The sequence below is a fragment of the Poecilia latipinna genome, unplaced genomic scaffold (genome assembly GCF_001443285.1).
Source record: "Poecilia latipinna isolate Pla-1442-1.1 unplaced genomic scaffold, P_latipinna-1.0 Scaffold283, whole genome shotgun sequence".
Taxonomy (NCBI): Eukaryota; Metazoa; Chordata; class Actinopteri; order Cyprinodontiformes; family Poeciliidae; genus Poecilia; species Poecilia latipinna.
Window position 1 is genome coordinate 160,128 of NW_015112899.1, and position 18,033 is coordinate 178,160.

An 18,033-nucleotide genomic window follows, 5' to 3' on the forward strand; every position below is an offset into this window, starting at 1 on the left:
AAAAGAAAAAAAAAAAAAAAAAAAAAAAAAAATTAAATACTGCCACACTGAATGAGCAAGCGCTGACTGCCAGGAAAGATTGAAGGATTTCTCAAACACGTGTGAAAGAATCAAAGTAACTCTTTAGTTATCTTTTTCATTAGGGAATGACATCATAATATGATATGAAGCTCAAAATAAAGCTTAAAATGTTCAATCTTCTATTTTAGACAATTTATTAACGGAGTCCCAATTCATGAGTAATTCAAGTAAAACCATATTGAAACACTTATTTTTAGCCACAACATGAATAAATCTTCCATCAGGTTTCGATACCCGCTTATCATCTGTAGGTAACGAGGGGCCCGCTGCCCTGCAAGTCAACAGCGTTAACAACTCTGACTGTGTGCAAAACACAATTTCAAAAATAGGTAAGGAAGAATGTATCATTAGTTGACTACCTTCAGCAAAAAACAAAGATAGATTTTAAATCTTTGCTGCTTTTTTTTGCGTATTTCTAAAATAAGTAAATCTCCATACTAACAAGTCATTTATATTCACCTTTCTGTTAATTCTTATTTCATTTTAGTGTTTGACGTTTAGTTTTGACTTAAAGTCACACACACAAAAAAATCTGCGCCTGTAAAACTTCAGTAAGTCAACAGTCCATGAGTATTGTTGATTGAGTCTCCATTTCATGTCTCCACCTTCATGAAACTATGTCGCTGTTAGTCGTACAGCATGAAGGCTGGCTTTTTCTTCTGACATAACAAATAATCAGACAAGAGGACCCACTGAAAATAAGCATATTCCTAAGCGGAGGAAAAGAACTAATATGTCATTTAAAGAAAGCACACATTTCTTTAAATATGTCAAAGTTCTCTTCCGAAACACTCATGAGATAACTCATTTAATTGTTTTCCCACACCGACTTCCAGATAGGGCTCAGAAGATGAGAGCTTTTCCTTCAAGATAATATCATGTATATTTTAAAAGAGCTTTGTGAAGCAATATTGATAAACAACATTTTTAGGGTTTGATAAATGATTTTCTGCAACCTTTAAGGACATAATTGTCAGCCATGAACCCTTGTTTTAAAAATATTCCATTTGTTAAATGCTCAATTCAACCCCAGTCAAAACCTAATGCCTTGATTCCATAACATTTTTACTTATCTTGTATTTTTGTGGTGTAGCCTAAGATTTATAAATGGAGAAGCTTAAAGTCTGCCCCTGTTAACTAGCAACCCAAATGTTTAATTGAAAACATCTTAGAAATTGGATCTAGCAGACAGAACGGGCCACATGAACTCACACAGAAATGCATTAAGATAAAAAAGTGTCTTAACCTAAAACAAGGTGTCAGAAGAACGGTAATTGAAGCCAAAATAAGGCAATGAGAGAAACCACACGGAGCACGGTTTGAGTGATATGGTGGTCAGACATTTGCTGCTTTATGTAACTTCCTGAACATGCAGCTCTCCCTCAGTCTGTTTCTCTTCCTGACTGTTTCTCTCTGTCTGTCTGTCTCTCTGTGTCTCTGTCATTCTACCTCTACACAGCTAAATGCAGAACTCTAATTTGAGAAAAGAGGAAACATTAAGTTCTAGCTGCTGCTGCTGCTGCTGCTGCACACATCAGGGTATAAACGAACAAAACAGTCACATACTTGTTCTCACAGAGCATACATAATCAGAGCAAAGTAATTATTGGTGTTTGAGCATAACGGATATCTCCAACTTGTGCAATGTCATCAGGTGAGCCGATGTGCTGATGACACATCACAGTGGACTCTCTGTCTTCTGTTATTGAGCGGATATTTCTCAACCAAATCTGACCTCATAGGATTTCCCAGAGTTTCACGTGTACACTGCACCCTACACCCTGCACCCTGCACACTGCACACATCTAGCAAGGTTGCAAACAGCACACACACATTTAGATGCACACTTGAAATGTTGCTCAAACATGGTGTCATTTCTCTTGAGGGGATTAGGCCCAACATGTGACAATCTCTCTGTGTTAATGTCTATTTTGATGTTCTCAAATCATCATATTGTCATCAAATATTAACCTCTTTGCTAATTATGTCTGTCATCTCATTTTCATCCTGTAGCAACAGCAGATTTTCACTTCACTGAGAATCTGATGCTATCAGAATGTAATCCCTAACAAAAAAGAAAAACTTCAGGCCAGTGCTTACAATAAATGAGCTATTGGTCTGTCTTTGAGTTTTGGAGCTTTTTCTTTTCTTTTCCATGCATGTTAATGTAAGATTTATGTCAGCTTCTGTCAGCTTCTTCAATAACTTAGAAGGCTATATAATATAGGCTATAGTAGCCCTACATTAGCTAGCACTCTGCTAGCCTGGTTACCCCGATCCAAAATGTAACAAAATTAAATCCCACAAATTAGTACAAGTTCTGAAATGTTTTAATTAAACTTTATTTAGATTTCAGCCACCTGTACTGTATTGATTAGCTGGAAGATAGCATTTAGTTCAAAGTGAATCTTGTTGGCTAACGCTATTAGCTTTAGATGTGACTCAGCACATTTTATGACATATTTTATAATGCAGGAAGAGCTTTTTGACATTTTTCTTTGACTTAAAAAACAGAAAACAGTAGGAAAGTCATTGATGAATCATTTATCTTTTTATCTAAATTCAAAATGCAGAAACTGAATACATTGGCAGATACAGTTTTATGATTTTCCCAGGGTCTAAAAAAGTCATACAAACATCTACATTTTGGTAAGTTTTAAATAACAAAGATTTTCCTCATAAGAGCTCAAGTAAAATTTAGTTACATTTGCAGGTGTATCCATTTAAAACTTATTTTCTTGCCGTTTGTTGTTCTTTTTAATGCAGCAATAACATTGGGAGTTGTGCTGCTCTACTGGGAAATTCGGTCAGTTCTGGCATAAACTGCTCCCTCTTTTTGCTTGATTAGCTAACAACTTCAGTGTCATTGTCCAACAGTTGTCTTATTTTCTCACAATGCTTACAGTGTATACATATGACTGAGGGAAACCCACTCCACATTGAGAAGGCATGCCACAAAGCAATAAAGCATACTGCCTGATCGCTTTCTTTTTAGTGAGTATGGCTGCTGGGAATTATCAGCCAAAATTGTATTTTCCTATAGGAGCACAGTCTGTGAAGGTTGCACCATGTGTAAGGCAAAAAACAAAAAACAAAACAAAAAACAACAAACAAACAAAAAAAACAGTGTGAGCTCACAGGGCCAGATATTACTGATTCCCAGAAAAAGTAAAAGAAGAATTTTACTTCTGGTTTTCTCTGGTGTGTTTAGCGTTCTTCGTAGCTAAAATTACAGTTATTTTCTATTGGGTTAACATATCTTTGTTTTTTTAATAATTCAGCACTTAGATTTAAATTAAAATGATCTTTTAAATGTCTCACAAAGTCTTAAATTTAACTGAAAGTTAATCTGCAGGAATAGAGTTGGTATCTCAAGAATATACTATGAATAAGTCATTTTTATACCTTGTTTCAGATTTATTGTCACTAAATCTTTTTAGCATATTTGAGCTTCATAAAAATAAAAAACTTTATGTAATACAAAGTTTGATATTTTCTTATAGCAAATACACAACATAAAAAGTCAGCGTTACACTACTGATCTACTATCAAAAAATTCCTAAATGCGATCTTACAGTATACTTTTTTTGTCGATGTACCAAAATTGGTTTTCCTCCTCATTTAATGCACTGTATAGTTTTTTGACATGTTTGTAAACTTTACCACATTTATTGAAGATGCTGTTTTGCTAGGTATGAAAAGTTTTATAACTCCTAAGAATGATTAGCTGTTTGATCAGAAATTGACTGAATACAAAAATCACTTTATTTTGCTTGAGGTGTGTATAAAGTAGATGATGTAGATCAGTAAGGAGAGAAAGTCTACAGTTTGGGTTCAGGACTTTAATTATAGAGTTTTTGGGTTTCTTATTTTTCTATGTACACCATTTCTTTCTGTTTGGCTGTAAACTTACACCACCATCACCACCATCTCTACTACAGTTCTGCATGCTTCCAGAGCAGGTGAGATAAGACATTACAATATTTTCTTATCATAAAGCCTTTTGGGCCTCAGTGATGCATGCTGGCAGAGTAGTTGCTATGAAAATCACCTATGGACATGGAGGAGGAAAAGATTTGAGTGATTCACCTGGGACATTTGTGGCCGCAGGTTGATCTCTCTCAGGTTGACAGCCTGAGGCAGCAGGTTGTTGAGCAGCTGGCAGAGCAACACACCATCTCTGAGAGCTTGAGCCAAGTCACACACCTGAGGACATCAACCACACACACATACAAATTTGAATGAAGAAACAAAGAGATGAGGACGTACATTTGTATGCAGGTGTTTAAGTGTGGGTGAGATGCAGCTGATTTACCTGTGCGCCCTCCCATGTGACCCGGTGGTTCTCAGGAAGAACACGGCACTCTATCAGCCACATCGCACACTGCCTCCATAGCTCCATCTTTGCTTTTCCTCCAATATAAAGTTTATACAGATTAATTTACAATATATGCTTCTTGCAAAAGACTCTCGACTTGACTTTTTATTTGAGCTTTGACGCAGTAAGAATCCATTTAAGTCCAGTTTTACAAAAAATCGGTTGAACTACAAAGATCACTGAACTGTCACACTTGCAGCCATTTCAAAAAAGCAGCTTTCTGAAAACTAACAATTCCCTGAAATCTACATGAAAATACTTCCTCTTTCAACTAAATGACATCGTACGAATTTAAAACAATTTTGTCTTACCTTCACTAATTTCTCTTCACAGCTTTATGTCTTCTATCAATGTTCACTCCGTAACTTAACTTTCATTATCTCATGTTCAGACTTCAACTTCAGCGCTCTTCTTCTGTCTGTCTTCCGTAGTGGGTGTTCTGCAGAGCTGCACTGTGTTGAAGGCTTTTAACTTCATCCCGCAACTTCCTTTTTCCTCTGACGCACCCTCACACACAATCACCACCCAGACACACAGACACAGACACACACGCAGACACACATGTGTGGCCATATGCAAAGTTGCTGCTGTTGCTGCTGTTGCAAACTGATAAAAAAAAAAAGAGTGTGAGCCTGCATAAGAATGTGTGTGTAGACTTAATGCAAGGAACTGATCAGATGCAAAATTACTAAGCATGCATCTGTTTGTGTGACATGTAAAACAGAGGTTTGTCTTCATCAATTTTTATAGAAGCACCTACACATGCAGATTTTAGAGCTGGACTGTTGGGTTTTATGTCGTTTTACCAAAATGTTAATTTAGTGTCATGTTGAGGAAATGTTAGAAAAGCACACGCAGACACCAAATAACTAAGTAAAGCTGCTATAATGGGAAGAAAACATTCCTACGTTTCTGTATAGTGTTCTGAATTCTTGATAAGTTTGTCTTGAAGCTGAAAACTGCAGACAGATTTTGGTCACGGAAAAAAAAAAAATCCTAAAACTGCATAATGTATATGGAAATGGTTCACAAAGAACAGAAACACCTAGCAGCACTGAATCAGACTCAGACTGTATTCAGATTATCCTTTCAAGCAAACAGAGGCTCTAAAGAAATGTGATTTTTAAAGGAACTGTTACATGGAGCAAAGACAAGTCTTAAAAAAATAAATCTTGCATTTTAGCTGTGTATAGGTGCAAACTTCTATATAGTATAAACTACTAAGAAGTATACTGTGGCAAATTAATTATTTTTTGTTAAATTATGAGCAAATTAATCCTTCATGATTACAAAGGATTACTCAAGATTTCTAACGTTTCATTAAGTATGCAAAACCTTCACACAGTCCCAACTGTCTTGCACTATCTTAGCAATATAGACATGTTGTTAAAAGATATATTGCTGCTTGCTGTTTATAGATTATAATAAATTCAAATTTTAAGTGTAGCTTTGTAACCCTTAAAACATAATTGTCTAATTAAATGTATATTTTTCACATACATGAAAGCACATTTGATAAAGTCAGCTGGCACATTTATACTCCATATTTAGATATTAATTAATAATGCATATAGTATCAACAAAACATATTTGGAATTATTAAAAAAAAATTCTAAATTTCAAATATTACTGAAGTATTATTGAAGACAAATACATGATTGTATCAGTAATTATTGATGCATTTACACTAAAACCCAGACGAAGGTGGCCCTTGTTTAGATTGATGCTTCTTGGTGTTACATCACTGAAAATCTGAAGAAGTCAGGCAAGACATCAGGAAGAAAACTGTGGGTCCAGATTCATCTTAGGCAGGCTATTATAATATACATGGTTATTTGCGGTGACAGACATTAGCAATGGATGTCAGAGTCCAACACCCAGCCAAAGTTACGCTTTCTTAGTCAAGCTAAGCCTCAAGCTTGCATGGTGGCACTCAAATGGAAGCAGAACTATCACCGAGGCGATCAGGATGTAATGAGTTTAGTGTTTTTCTTTTTATGCAGTATTATTTTTTGTGCATTAAGTTTAATATGTTGTCTTACAGTGTGACAGGTGGACTGTGAGGAGTAAGAGGCCCCAAAAAGAGCAGAGGGCGTGGCACGCCAGAGTTTATCCCACCTTGCTCAGTCCTGCCCATACATTTATTACAGAATAAATTAATTACAAAATTGCTTAAGAAACAGAATTTTATTATCTTGGAATAGCAATGAACCAGATTTCAGTTCCATGTAAATTCTTTGGGCAGAGTTGCAGATATGTGTAATCTTAACTATGTGTTTTTACCGTTATGCAGGTTTAGCATTTTCATTTTATTATTATTTATGTGCTTTGTGTTGAAACTGGGTGTTGAGCATTTGGCATTGTCTTGTCCTTGTCCTTGTGCGCACTATAAATGTTTATGAAAGGGACCGTGTTGTTAAACGAGACCAAGACAGAGAACACACAGGTCCAGACCGGACTCCAGCCCTCAATCCCTGCTAAGCTCTGATGACCCTCCAGCAAATTTGAGAGGGTCTCTTTAAAGCCATAATGAAAATCATACTGCTGGAGTGCTGTGGTGGTGCAGGGGTTAAGCACAACCACAGCTGTCACAAGTTCGATTCCTGGCCTGTTGACCTTTGCTGCATATCTTTCACCTTCTCTCATTACCCACTTTCCTGTCAATTCTCTATCAAATAAAGGCCAGAAGAGTCAATAAACCCTTTTTTTTTTAAAGAAAGTCATACTGCTCCTGAATCCAGTCCAAGGCTAATTAATTATATTCCTCTCTCAATTTGCAGTTGCTAAGAATTTATTTTCTTTGTGTCAATGACATATCACAATAAATTAACGGTTCAAGTCATTTTGTGCTAATGTTTTAAAATGTGTCCCAGCACTTGGGAAGATGCTACTGTTTAAAAGATCTTAAAAGTTAGAGAATCTGTGGTATATGACCCTAACTTTTATTTTATTTATCCTTTCAGAAACAGAAACATCAAATTAGTACAGTTTTCATAATAATAATAATAATAATAATAATAATAATAATAATAGTAATAATAATAATAATAATAATAATAATAATAATAATAATAATAATAATAATAAGTCACCAGCAAGAAAGTGTTGGCTGAGTCTCTTAACTTTCTTTCTTTTTTTTGTCTGTCTGGGGTTGTTTGAGTTTGGTTTTGGATTTTTGTCATTTTTTGGTTTTCCTTAGTTTTTTCAATTTATCTTTGCCTTGTTTTCCTCTTCCTTAGTGATTCTAGTTATGTTTATTTCTTATTTCTGGTTATTATCTGTTGTTCTAGTTTTATCAGGTGCGGTGTCTTCCGGCCGTCTTCTCTGGTTGCTGTGTGGTGACATTGCAGAAAAAGGGTCTACAAGCTACACACTTTGGTTGAACAGCAAAGTTTTATTAGAATACTGCAGTCTAAATCAGTATGACCAAATTGTGAGGATATCTTAGCCCAATCATAGCAAAATCCTCCCGATCTCTGGGCAGTGTCCCTTTTATAGGGTTTTACCCTACACATATTCCCCAAAGTAAACAAATCACCATATGTATACATTTCACGTTCATGTCTTCTTTTGGGTCCTGGCTCCGGATTGTCTGCTTATACATCTGGAGACCATATATTAGACTTATTTTTCAAGCTTAATGTCTTTTGACCCTTGACCTGACTGCATTCCCAAATCCTCAGAAAGTGCTCCTGTGTGGTCAGACACTACATAGGTTTCTTTAGTCCAGTTATTCTTTAGTGTTTGTATTTTGCCTGTTCCCCTGGGTTTTCTTGCTCGCTTCCCTGTGCCACTTTCTCTCTCCCCCTCCTGAGTCTGCTTTCACTCCCTCCACTCACACCTGTGACCAATTAGCTCACCAGCCTGAGTCTTTTGTTCCAACACTCAACCTCCCCAGTATTTAAGCACTTCATTGCTAGTCACTACTTGCCGGTTCGTTATGTCTACTCTCATGCTTCCTATTCTCCCATTTGAGTTTTGCTCTGGCTCAAGTGATTCTTGTTTTTTTTTTCATGTTTTTATTAAATACCTTAAAATAAACCACACTTCCAGCTCTGGTCTGCTTTGTGGTCCAATCACAAACCCACACTTCATGACAGTTTTATGTTTATATAGTCTCTCTGTGCTGGATTCTCCTTTGTTAATTCAGCTGCCTTTTATGGTCTAAAACCAATAGTGTCGTTCTCTAAGGAGTGTGCACAACTGTCAGCCCTGTATCTCTGGCTCAGAGTTGGACTGGGGTCCTATCCAGGGTATGTACTTGCCTATTGACTGTTAGAGAAATAGTATGTCCAATTTAAACACTAGATGTCCCTCTTACACAACTTAGTTGCTCGTACAGATATACCACCTTCATCTGTTTGTTTCCACTGCCTTGAATGAAGACAGTTTGGAGGACACACCAGTTTGCACACATACCTATCTCTGACCTGACATGCTGCTTGTTTTTCTCCTCTTCCTGACATGCTTATACCTGCTCTCTCCACCTCCTGGGAGCTTATTCTAATCCTTGCATGGTGATTTGCTGATCTCTTTGGGGTGCTGGGTGCCCGCTGTACAATCTGATTGGCCTCTAAGTGACCCTGCAGGTTTGAGGGGGGAGCAGGCCTCCACTGTAACCACAAAGAGAAAGTAACACTGACTGTATGACAGGGATGAATTGCATGGGAGCAGTTGGAAAAGAAAGCAGGAAGAAAATACCAGAAGGAAGTAAATGAATTAAGGGTGGGGGGGGGGGCACATGTAGAGATTGCTAAGCAAAAAAGCTGAGAGTGCCACTGTGAATCCTGCAAACAGGTAGGTGTTACATTCTCTTACTACTGAAAGCCAAACAGTACAAGACCTATTCCTCATGTGTCTGGTAGAATGTTTTCTGAAAGTACGATGAATCCACAATAATCCTTCATTTGTCTTTCTTAGGCACTTTTTTTGCTCAGACATGTACAGGCATGTGTGTGTTAGCATTTGCTTTGGTATGTCAACAGTTTCCTTTCTCCTCAGTTCGTACAGACATGAATAATCGTTCCATCGCCTGGTGGCTGAGACAGATTGATCTGCCCCAGTACACCAGGTCTCTGGAGAGTGAATATTATGGTCTGGAGGTATGTGAAGGCTCAAAAGGCATCTGTTTATGCTTGCTGGGATGTACATTTTTCTTTCTTCTGTGTTGAAATCCTCAGTTCAATCCGGTGTAATCCCCTGCTGGCTCTCACTGTTGTTACTCTGCAGGGTTTGCTGTATGTAACGGATGGAGAGCTGAGGGATGCTGGTATAGAGGATGCAACACACAGAGAGACAATCCTCACTCAGCTTTCAAGAGATCGACAGAGGCTGGACCCGCCTTCTGGTCAGACACAAAGCACACACACAGTGCGATATGTACACAGGGCTGGAGGAAAAACATGTTTCAAAAGGTTTTCTTACTTGAAATCTATTTTTGTAACTAAAGCTAAATTATTCAAAATTTGCACCACAGCTGATTGCAGTGAAAGACTACAGGGGCAGCAAATGAACCCTTTCTGTCTGGATCAGAACAAGGTTTTCAGCAACAGCCATCACTAAACTTACAAAAGAGTAATCAGCTTAATTAATGGTCATTGTGCGACTTTTAATTGACGAATCATAAACAATCCCACAATCTTTAACAAAAGAATTATTGGGAGTTTCAAAGTGCTGATTTTTCTGACTTCCCGTTTCAGCTGGTTGTGCTGCAGTGTAAATGATTAAAAGATACAACAATTCTGTTTAACTGCTTTCTTAATATATCCTTCTCTATTATATTTCTAAAACTCTAAATTTGCCATGTTCTTTGCATTTTTAAAGATGCTGTTAAGTTACTGTAATTGACGAGCCAGCGACTACAGAACACACTTAGTGTGGGTTTGCTTGATGTAATATTACAGCTCACGTGAAGCTAAAACAAAGAATATCCAACAAATAATAAAAATTTTTTTAAAATCTAACTCCTACAGTTCAGATTCTAAAAGTGAAATCTTTCTGTTTTGCAAAATAAAATCTCTGCTTACTGTTGCCAAAGACTGCTTCTATGTTCTGTCACGTTACAATCATACACTTTAAAGCAGGGGTCCCCAAACTATGGCCCGCGGGCCGGATCCGGCCCGCCTCCACATTTGGTCCGGCCCCCTGAACAATACCAGAGAGCATTCAGATTTTTTTTTCATTCATTGTATTTTCCGGTTTATATGTGGATTTTTCTTCAACCGCCAGGGGGCTCTTTAGCAGGAAGTGTGTCCTGTAAACTGTGTGGCGCATTGCTGCCATCTGTTGGACTTTTAGGGAACTGCTTAACTTATGTTATTTAATCAGTGTTTCCTCGATAGTAAGACACCCCCGATTGTAAGACGTATCGAGGGTTTCAAGGGGGTCGGCTAATATAAGCCGTACCCCGAAAGTAAGACATATATATGTCTTACTTTTCGGGGAAACACCTCTCATCTAGCTGCACGCCGCCTCCTGCCCACGTCCGCACCGTCCCCCTCTCCATACGTTGCCGCGTCTGCCCCCTCCCTCTGATCTTAATGAGCGCCGCCTCCTGCCCACTTCCGCGTTTTATGGTTAAAACAAAAAATTCGACAATTTTTTTCCAATATAAGACATACCCCGAAAGTAAGACATAGTGGGGCTTTTGGGGATAAAAAGAAAGAAAAACACTGTCTTACTTCCGGGGAAACAGTAGCAGTAGAGCGGATGAACACACGTGTTTGTTATGAACGCCGCATTCCAGGTTGAATTCTTCGAAGCAATGCCTGTAATTAGCAACTTATACTTCAAAATGAGCCTTTATGTTAACATATGAGAAATTAATATGTTAAAGTTACTTTCCCTCAATGGAATATATCCTAGTTAGTCCCAGTGACCGTTTCACTCATGGTTTTTGCCCATGTGCTTTCTGGGTAAAAACCATGAGTGAAACGCACCCCCCTCTTCCCGCCCAGTCAACAATCTCTGGCCCCCCACCAGAGAAGGGAAAAGTTATGTGGCCCTCACAGGAAAAAGTTTGGGGACCACTGCTTTAAAGCATTGGGGGCTTCAGTCAGTGTGAGAGACCAAGATAAAATAGCACATTGTGAATTTAAAGGAATATGTTAAGTGTTACTCTGATACTCATAAGTTAAACACAGTACAACCAACTGACTTTATAAATGCTGTAATTAATAAATAGTGTGTGTGTTTATTTTACTCTCAGTATCCAGCTGTTTTGTGAAGGTCTTTAAGGCTCTTTAGAGAACAAAGAGCATCATAAAAACTAAGAAACACAATGCACAGCACAGGAAAGATTTTCAAAGGATAAATTCAAAGTACAGTTAGGTTAAAAAATATCCTATGTTTTGAACAACTTGCAGAGCATTTTCACTCCATCCATTTGGAAAAGAAATGTAAGGCAAATTAAAATCTCTGAATACAGAGAATACAGTTGCTCTTAAACTGAGCAGCTGTCAGTTTAAGAGCAACTGACAGCTGCTCTTAAACCAAACCAAAGTCCACACCAAATGCAATTGGTAATTTTTGGCAAGACATTAGAATTACAGAGCCTCTAGATTCTGATTTTCAGTTTATTTCTAATAAAGAATGAGGGCAAAAGAATTTATTTCTGCTTGTGCAAAGCTGGTAGAGATCCATGCCAAATGACTTGCTGTGTTGGTTTTTATCTGTGAAGAGATATAAAAGCCAGAATCTTTTCATTTCACGACATAGGACTAGGTTTTTATTTTTTTGCTACATGACACAAAGTCTAAAACTAAAGTGCAAAATTCTCTGTAAAGCAAGCGTGTCTGCTTTATGAGTCATAGTCAACTTTAAGAAATGTTGATATCAATTAGATCACTGCAGAAGTTGCATCTGCATCCTACAGCATATGTAGGGTGTGAGCTTAGTTTTTCTGAAAAGAGCAGACAAACAACTGAGCAGACAGAGCAACCAGTGTCAGCTGACAACCTGGCAGGAGCAGTAATGTTACCTACAGCACTTCCTAAAGAAAGACCACGTTGGCTCAATTAGAGGTGCCACACACACATTTTCTCATCAAGATGTTTATAAGCAGACAGACCAGATGTAGGAGCAGCAGGTGTAAAGGTTTGTACAGAAGATTTGTCAAAGATTTAATATCCATCCACAGTTTGTTTTTTAACTCACACTGAAATTCCATCCGTTTCAAAATCAGTCACCTTCTCAGCTTTTTGTTATTTTTGCCAAAGTAAATAGCACTTTAAAAGGAAAAGCACACACTGTCATGTTGTGAAACGGAGCATTTCAAATCAGTCACTTGTTTTAAGGTGATGCTGTTTTAAAACTAAAGTTGGCGAGCTATTGGGTAGTTGAAAAACTGACAGCTGCTCTTAATATTCTGCACAATAAGCATTTGGCAACTAATACCACCTATAGCTAATATTTATTCCATATTTTCATTAGATAATCCAAATAAATACACTTTAGGGATGACATGTTTGTTCATATAGTCAATCAATAAACTTTGCAGATATAGTACAAATAGTGGTTATTTTCCCATTTCAAATAAAAGCAAAATGATCATGTTATAACATTTTATCTGACATCCTTGTACTATTTATGTGAAATGGAAATCTCATTTAGCTCATGTTTAAATCAGAAGCTTAAAGTCAGTAATTGACAGTTTTCTCAAAATAAGCAACCAGTTCAAGGCATTCTTCAACAAATTGAGGGAGATCTTTTTAGTTTGCAACATAGTAAAACAAAACAAAAAGTAAACACACGATGCATGAATACACATTATTTTTCCAGGATACCAATGCCTGTACATATAACATGTGAAGAATGCTTGCTTTCATTGCAGTTTTAATTTACCACAACCAAAATTCTATTTATCAGGCTGCTTGTACTCTTGAGAATTTGAAAGCTTGATATAAAACTTTCTTCTGTACTTTTTAACTTGAAGACATCAGTCGTTACTGAAACTGTTTATGCTGTGCATGACAAGCTGCTTTATCTGGCCACGTTATTTGATATTTAGATGTTTCCTTAAAAAAATTGAATCCCTTCAGGTAAACATATCAAACAATTTATGTATCCCATATATTTTATATATCCTATACATCCAAGTTGAATTTGTTAGTGGAAAACAGATTAAACATCCACCATGGCTCAGTTTGAACACACTGTTAACTTGGTGTTTCCTTCTCTTATCTTACAGGCTCATTTCTACCAGACAGATATGACTGTGATATGCATCTTCTCTTCTAAGAAATGTGTGTGTCTGGCCCAGAAACTCAAACCTTAATGGCATTTGTCCTTCTCAGATGATCGGGTTGTGAAACACAAAGTCAGTCGACAATATTCCCTGGGATCATCATCGGACGTGGTGAGGCCTTCAGTAAACCCAAAGTTAATATTTACTGAATTGTTTATATAAATCAGTCAATCAATACATAGATAAATCAATCAATAAATAGAGTGTAATTTATATTACTTGCAAAATAACATAAATCATAAATTGATAGAAACAGTTTTCTCAGTTTAAATTTTTCTAATGGGGCCACTGAAAGTTCACAACAAATGTCAATGTCAACCCAAATGATTCGCATACATAGGAAATCAAAGCAAATTAATCATTGACTGAAGTTGTGTGGAAACAAGTGGAATGACTCTGGAAATATTAAAAACAAGAACAAAATAATATAAGGAAGGGAAAGAAGGGAGTGTTGGTGGTGCAGGGGGAAAACTGGGACCCATCTATGGAGTCCTCAGTACCTGATGCAGCCATCACAGGTTCAAGTCCCAACCTGTTGACAGTGGCCACATGTCTTCCTGTCAGTTTACCCTGAAATAAAGGCCACTTTAGCCAATTTTCTTTAAAAGAAAGTCAGGAAATCTGAAAACTGTCAGTATGTTAGTATTTGGGAAACATTCCAGTTCATGTGCAGATCAATATCAAATGGTTTTACATTAGCTGAAGGCCGATGAATACCAAAGAATAAGAAAGCTTTATAAATTATGCAAATTTGGATTTCCATCCAAGGGAATAGTTCATAAGATATATCAAAGTAAATTTGAATTGGTTTAAAAAAGAAAAAGTAAAACGGATAGAACTACTGATTCTTGAATCAAGTAGAAAAACAATAGAAAGAACCGGAAACAAGAGGGAATAAAAAACACTTCAAAATTTGAAGACAATTTATGTGTCAGGATGGGTCAAAATCCCACCTGAGCTACAAATGTGACTGGAATCAGTTTATTTCCTCTACTATTCCACTTCATCTCACAAAACTTAACGGATGGACTAGTTTGCTTCTATTTTTAGGCAGCCTGCCTGATACTTGGGTTATTACGGACATCTGGTGGAAATTTTATGTCAGTTGCCCTATTGGGGATATTTAAATAAAGAAGAACCTTTATATGGTATTTTTATTATTAAAAATGTTTAATAAGTAATAATAAAAAAAAATAGTACACAATGAATCTTCATCTTGCAACTGTTTGCTGTGGAACCAGCCAAAGGATCTGTTTCGTCATCGCGTTCTTCCCCGCCTCCATCGCATTGACAAGAAACACCGTTTGTCGGCCTCCTGCTCGCAGCTCCGCCCTCTGGACGAGGACAATGCTCTCAGTCAAGAGGGCAAACACAGGTAAGCGTACGCCTGCTGTGTTAGTCTGTTAGAACCAGGAAAATGACAGTGGCTTTAGGGCAGGGGTCTGCAAATACTGTCCTTGAGGACCAGTACCCTGCAACTTTTACATATGCATCTGCTTCAACACACCTGTAAAATATTCAATTCATTAGCAGGACTCTGGAGAACGTGACTGCATACTGAGGAGGTGATTCAGACATTTAATGCAGGCAAATCTAAAAGTTAAAGGACGCTGCCCCCTAGGACTGGAGCTGAAGAACCCTACTTTAGGAAGCAGCACTCACGTCTGGATAATAATTAACATGTTTGTCATAAAAGCTGGGAGACTTTATGATCAGAAAACTAACCAACTACTGAAAATCTGAAAAGCCTATGAAGAGCTGCTCAGTTTGTGAAACATTAAATATGATTTAATCATCAAAGATAAATGCATTTTTTATGAGTAATGCTATGAATTAACCATCTTAATCTCAAGACTATTTCAAAGCATTTCGATTGTAATGGTGTCTTTGATGTTTGCTTTAAAGTTCAGGCTATTATAAACTGGAAACTAAAGTAATTAAATCTGCCATAGGCCATAGTTCTTAATCTATTTCATTTCTATTCCAACTGTATGGTGGCCCTGAGGTGCAAACCACTTCAGCAAATTGAAAAACACAACATTAACGAAGTGCAATTAAAAATGACAAAAACACAACAACAATTTGATCTCAAGGCCACAGTACATTTGTGTTCAGTGTGTATAGAAAATTTCATATATTTCAAGTAGAGGAAAACAAAGTGACCACCACCAGGAAAGGAGGGTGAAGTGTTTTTGCCCAAGGAATAGAACCAGCAACCCACTGATTGTGGGATGAACTCCTACCACCGTTGCCACCATCGTCCCAATCATGACATAAAAGTCCAATATGGCAATATTTTGTACTAATTATCAATAAGTACAAAATGCTGAGAATTTAATAATTATCAGTTCATAGTTGCTAATATATTCTCGCAGTTCAATGTAACATTTTCTTTATATCCTTTCAGTGTCAAGAGTAAAAGGAACTCCATTCATAGAGCAGAAAACCATGTTTTGAAGGAGAAGATGGCTAACTTAAGTTAGAACCCAGACGGTCCAATCTTTTACCAACATGGTGATGGTGGTAGAAGTTCACCCTGTAATCAGTGGGTTGCTGATTTGATCCCCGTGCCATCTGCCTCTGTTGTAGTGTCCTGTGGTAAGACACTTCACCCACCTTGCCTGTGTTGGTGGTCATAGGGCTGATGGTGTGATATAGCCTGTCAGCCTGCCCTGGGTAGCTGTGGATACAATCCAGTAGCTTGCCATCATCACCATATGAATGAGCATGCCGGTGTGCTGTGGTGGCACAAGTGCAAAGCACAACCCACGTATTGAGGCCTTAGTCCTCGTGGCGGTAGTTGCAGGTTCGATTCCCGGCCTTGTGACATTTGCCGCATGTCTTCCCCCTCTCTCATTACTGTGTTTCCTGTTTAACTATTTTCAAATAAAGGCCACTGGAGCCTAAAAATTAATGAGAATGACTGATTTTGTTGTAAAGCGTCTTTGAGGGTCCTGAACAGTGTTATGCAATTCTGACTTCGCTTCATTTTGCCAAGATGTTCATATTAACACCCATGCAGTGCAATTGTTTACACTAATCAGTATAAAACACAACTTTTTTACTGAAATTTTATGACCACGTCATATTTTAAAATAAGCTTTGAGTAACCAAGGAATAAAAAGCTCAAGACAATTTTGTAGCAAGATTATCTGGAGAGCTTAGTAAAATGAGTCATTGTGTTGGTTGAGACACCAGCATCAAATACAAACATATTAGCAAACAGAAACAGCAAACAAAAATTCATTTTATTTGTAGGCACCTTTCAAGGCTCCCATGCCACCTTACATAACACTAAGTGTAAGCAACATTGGTGAGGAGTGATTTTGAAGCCCGCTAACTGTTTCGGACCGTGTAGAGTGGTGTGTGCTGGTAAAAGTAGGTCAGTTAAGTTGAGGTAGAAAATCAGCTGAGAAACACCGTAGTACAGCTGCTCTCCTGAAACAGACAGGAAGGCAAGATAGTCCTGCTAAATGTGACCAGGTGATGTGTAGGTATCTCAGGAATGCCTGACACAGCCTGCCGTGTTTCAGCACACAGGAGGAGGAAGAAGAGGAGGAGAGAGGAAGGAGAGCTCGGTAAAACTTGTGGTAACTCGTTGACTCTGGGCAGGAAGGACAGTATCAGGGGCTCAGGGAGGAACCAGAGGAGAGAAAAGACAGAACATTACATGTAACCCCAGCTGTTGTTTGGTTGCTGTTGGTGTTAGCGTGGAGCACAAGCCGCGAAACATGCCCGAGGGGAGTGAGTTGTGAGGCGGTCTTACAGGTAGGAACCACCGCTTTGGTCAGTGCTACGCCGCAGCCTGACACGGTATCATTTTCAGCAAATTTATTTAGTTTGTTCTTGGAGTGGTTGAGAAACATATATAGCTTCAGACATAAGCTACTGTTTACGTTGCTCTTGCTATATAGCTTAGTCCAAAAAAGTTAGTATGCTGTTACTATGTGTTTGCTTCCTGTAACTTTCCCAGGTTTTCCATTAAATAGCCTACCTATTGCGCAATTCTACTGACACGCTTCAGGTATTTAAATGTATTTGGGGCCTGATACAACACAGGTGGTCATTACAAGTGTTGCAATCAGTGACCTCACATTAGATTTCACAACGTGGTTTCCCAGCACATTTAAAAGTGTTTGTAGTGGTGTTTCTACCTTGGCCAACGCCCCTTACAACACCATGTGCCCCATAAAAAACATTAAAACTTTAATCACATGGACTTCTACTTCAAGCTATGTTTTTTTTTTTTTTTTTTTTTTTTTTGTGACTGAAAAAATTCCAAAAAAAAAAAAAAAAAAAAAATTTAAAATTTTTTTTTTTTTACTTTTTT

At 37.7% G+C, this 18,033-nt stretch overlaps 2 protein-coding genes across 7 annotated transcripts in view; one reads left to right on the forward strand and one right to left on the reverse strand.

Annotated features, from left to right (window-relative positions):
* The window catches only part of vav1 (vav guanine nucleotide exchange factor 1), a 33,369-nt gene extending 28,347 nt beyond the window's left edge, over nucleotides 1-5,022 (reverse strand). For 2 of the 3 annotated variants that reach the window (XM_015033947.1, XM_015033949.1), the window contains exons 1-3: nucleotides 4,771-5,022; nucleotides 4,397-4,494; nucleotides 4,171-4,287 (exon numbers count right to left, since the gene is read on the reverse strand). In XM_015033947.1, the coding sequence (XP_014889433.1) occupies nucleotides 4,171-4,287; nucleotides 4,397-4,483 (204 nt within the window). In that variant the 5' untranslated portion in view covers nucleotides 4,484-4,494; nucleotides 4,771-5,022. Of the gene's footprint in view, nucleotides 1-4,170; nucleotides 4,288-4,396; nucleotides 4,497-4,770 lie in introns of all 3 variants that reach the window. The other variant, XM_015033948.1, reaches the window with a different exon arrangement.
* A 4,066-nt stretch (nucleotides 5,023-9,088) lies between these two features.
* sh2d3a (SH2 domain containing 3A) overlaps nucleotides 9,089-18,033 on the forward strand; it is a 24,879-nt gene continuing 15,934 nt past the window's right edge. Inside the window, exons 1-6 of one of the 4 annotated variants that reach the window (XM_015033950.1) lie at nucleotides 9,089-9,256; nucleotides 9,461-9,561; nucleotides 9,689-9,806; nucleotides 13,647-13,676; nucleotides 13,753-13,814; nucleotides 14,945-15,078. In XM_015033950.1, the coding sequence (XP_014889436.1) occupies nucleotides 9,472-9,561; nucleotides 9,689-9,806; nucleotides 13,647-13,676; nucleotides 13,753-13,814; nucleotides 14,945-15,078 (434 nt within the window). In that variant the 5' untranslated portion in view covers nucleotides 9,089-9,256; nucleotides 9,461-9,471. Of the gene's footprint in view, nucleotides 9,257-9,460; nucleotides 9,562-9,688; nucleotides 9,807-13,646; nucleotides 13,677-13,752; nucleotides 13,815-14,944; nucleotides 15,079-17,016; nucleotides 17,472-18,033 lie in introns of those variants that run through there. The other 3 variants (XM_015033952.1, XM_015033953.1, XM_015033954.1) reach the window with 3 other exon arrangements.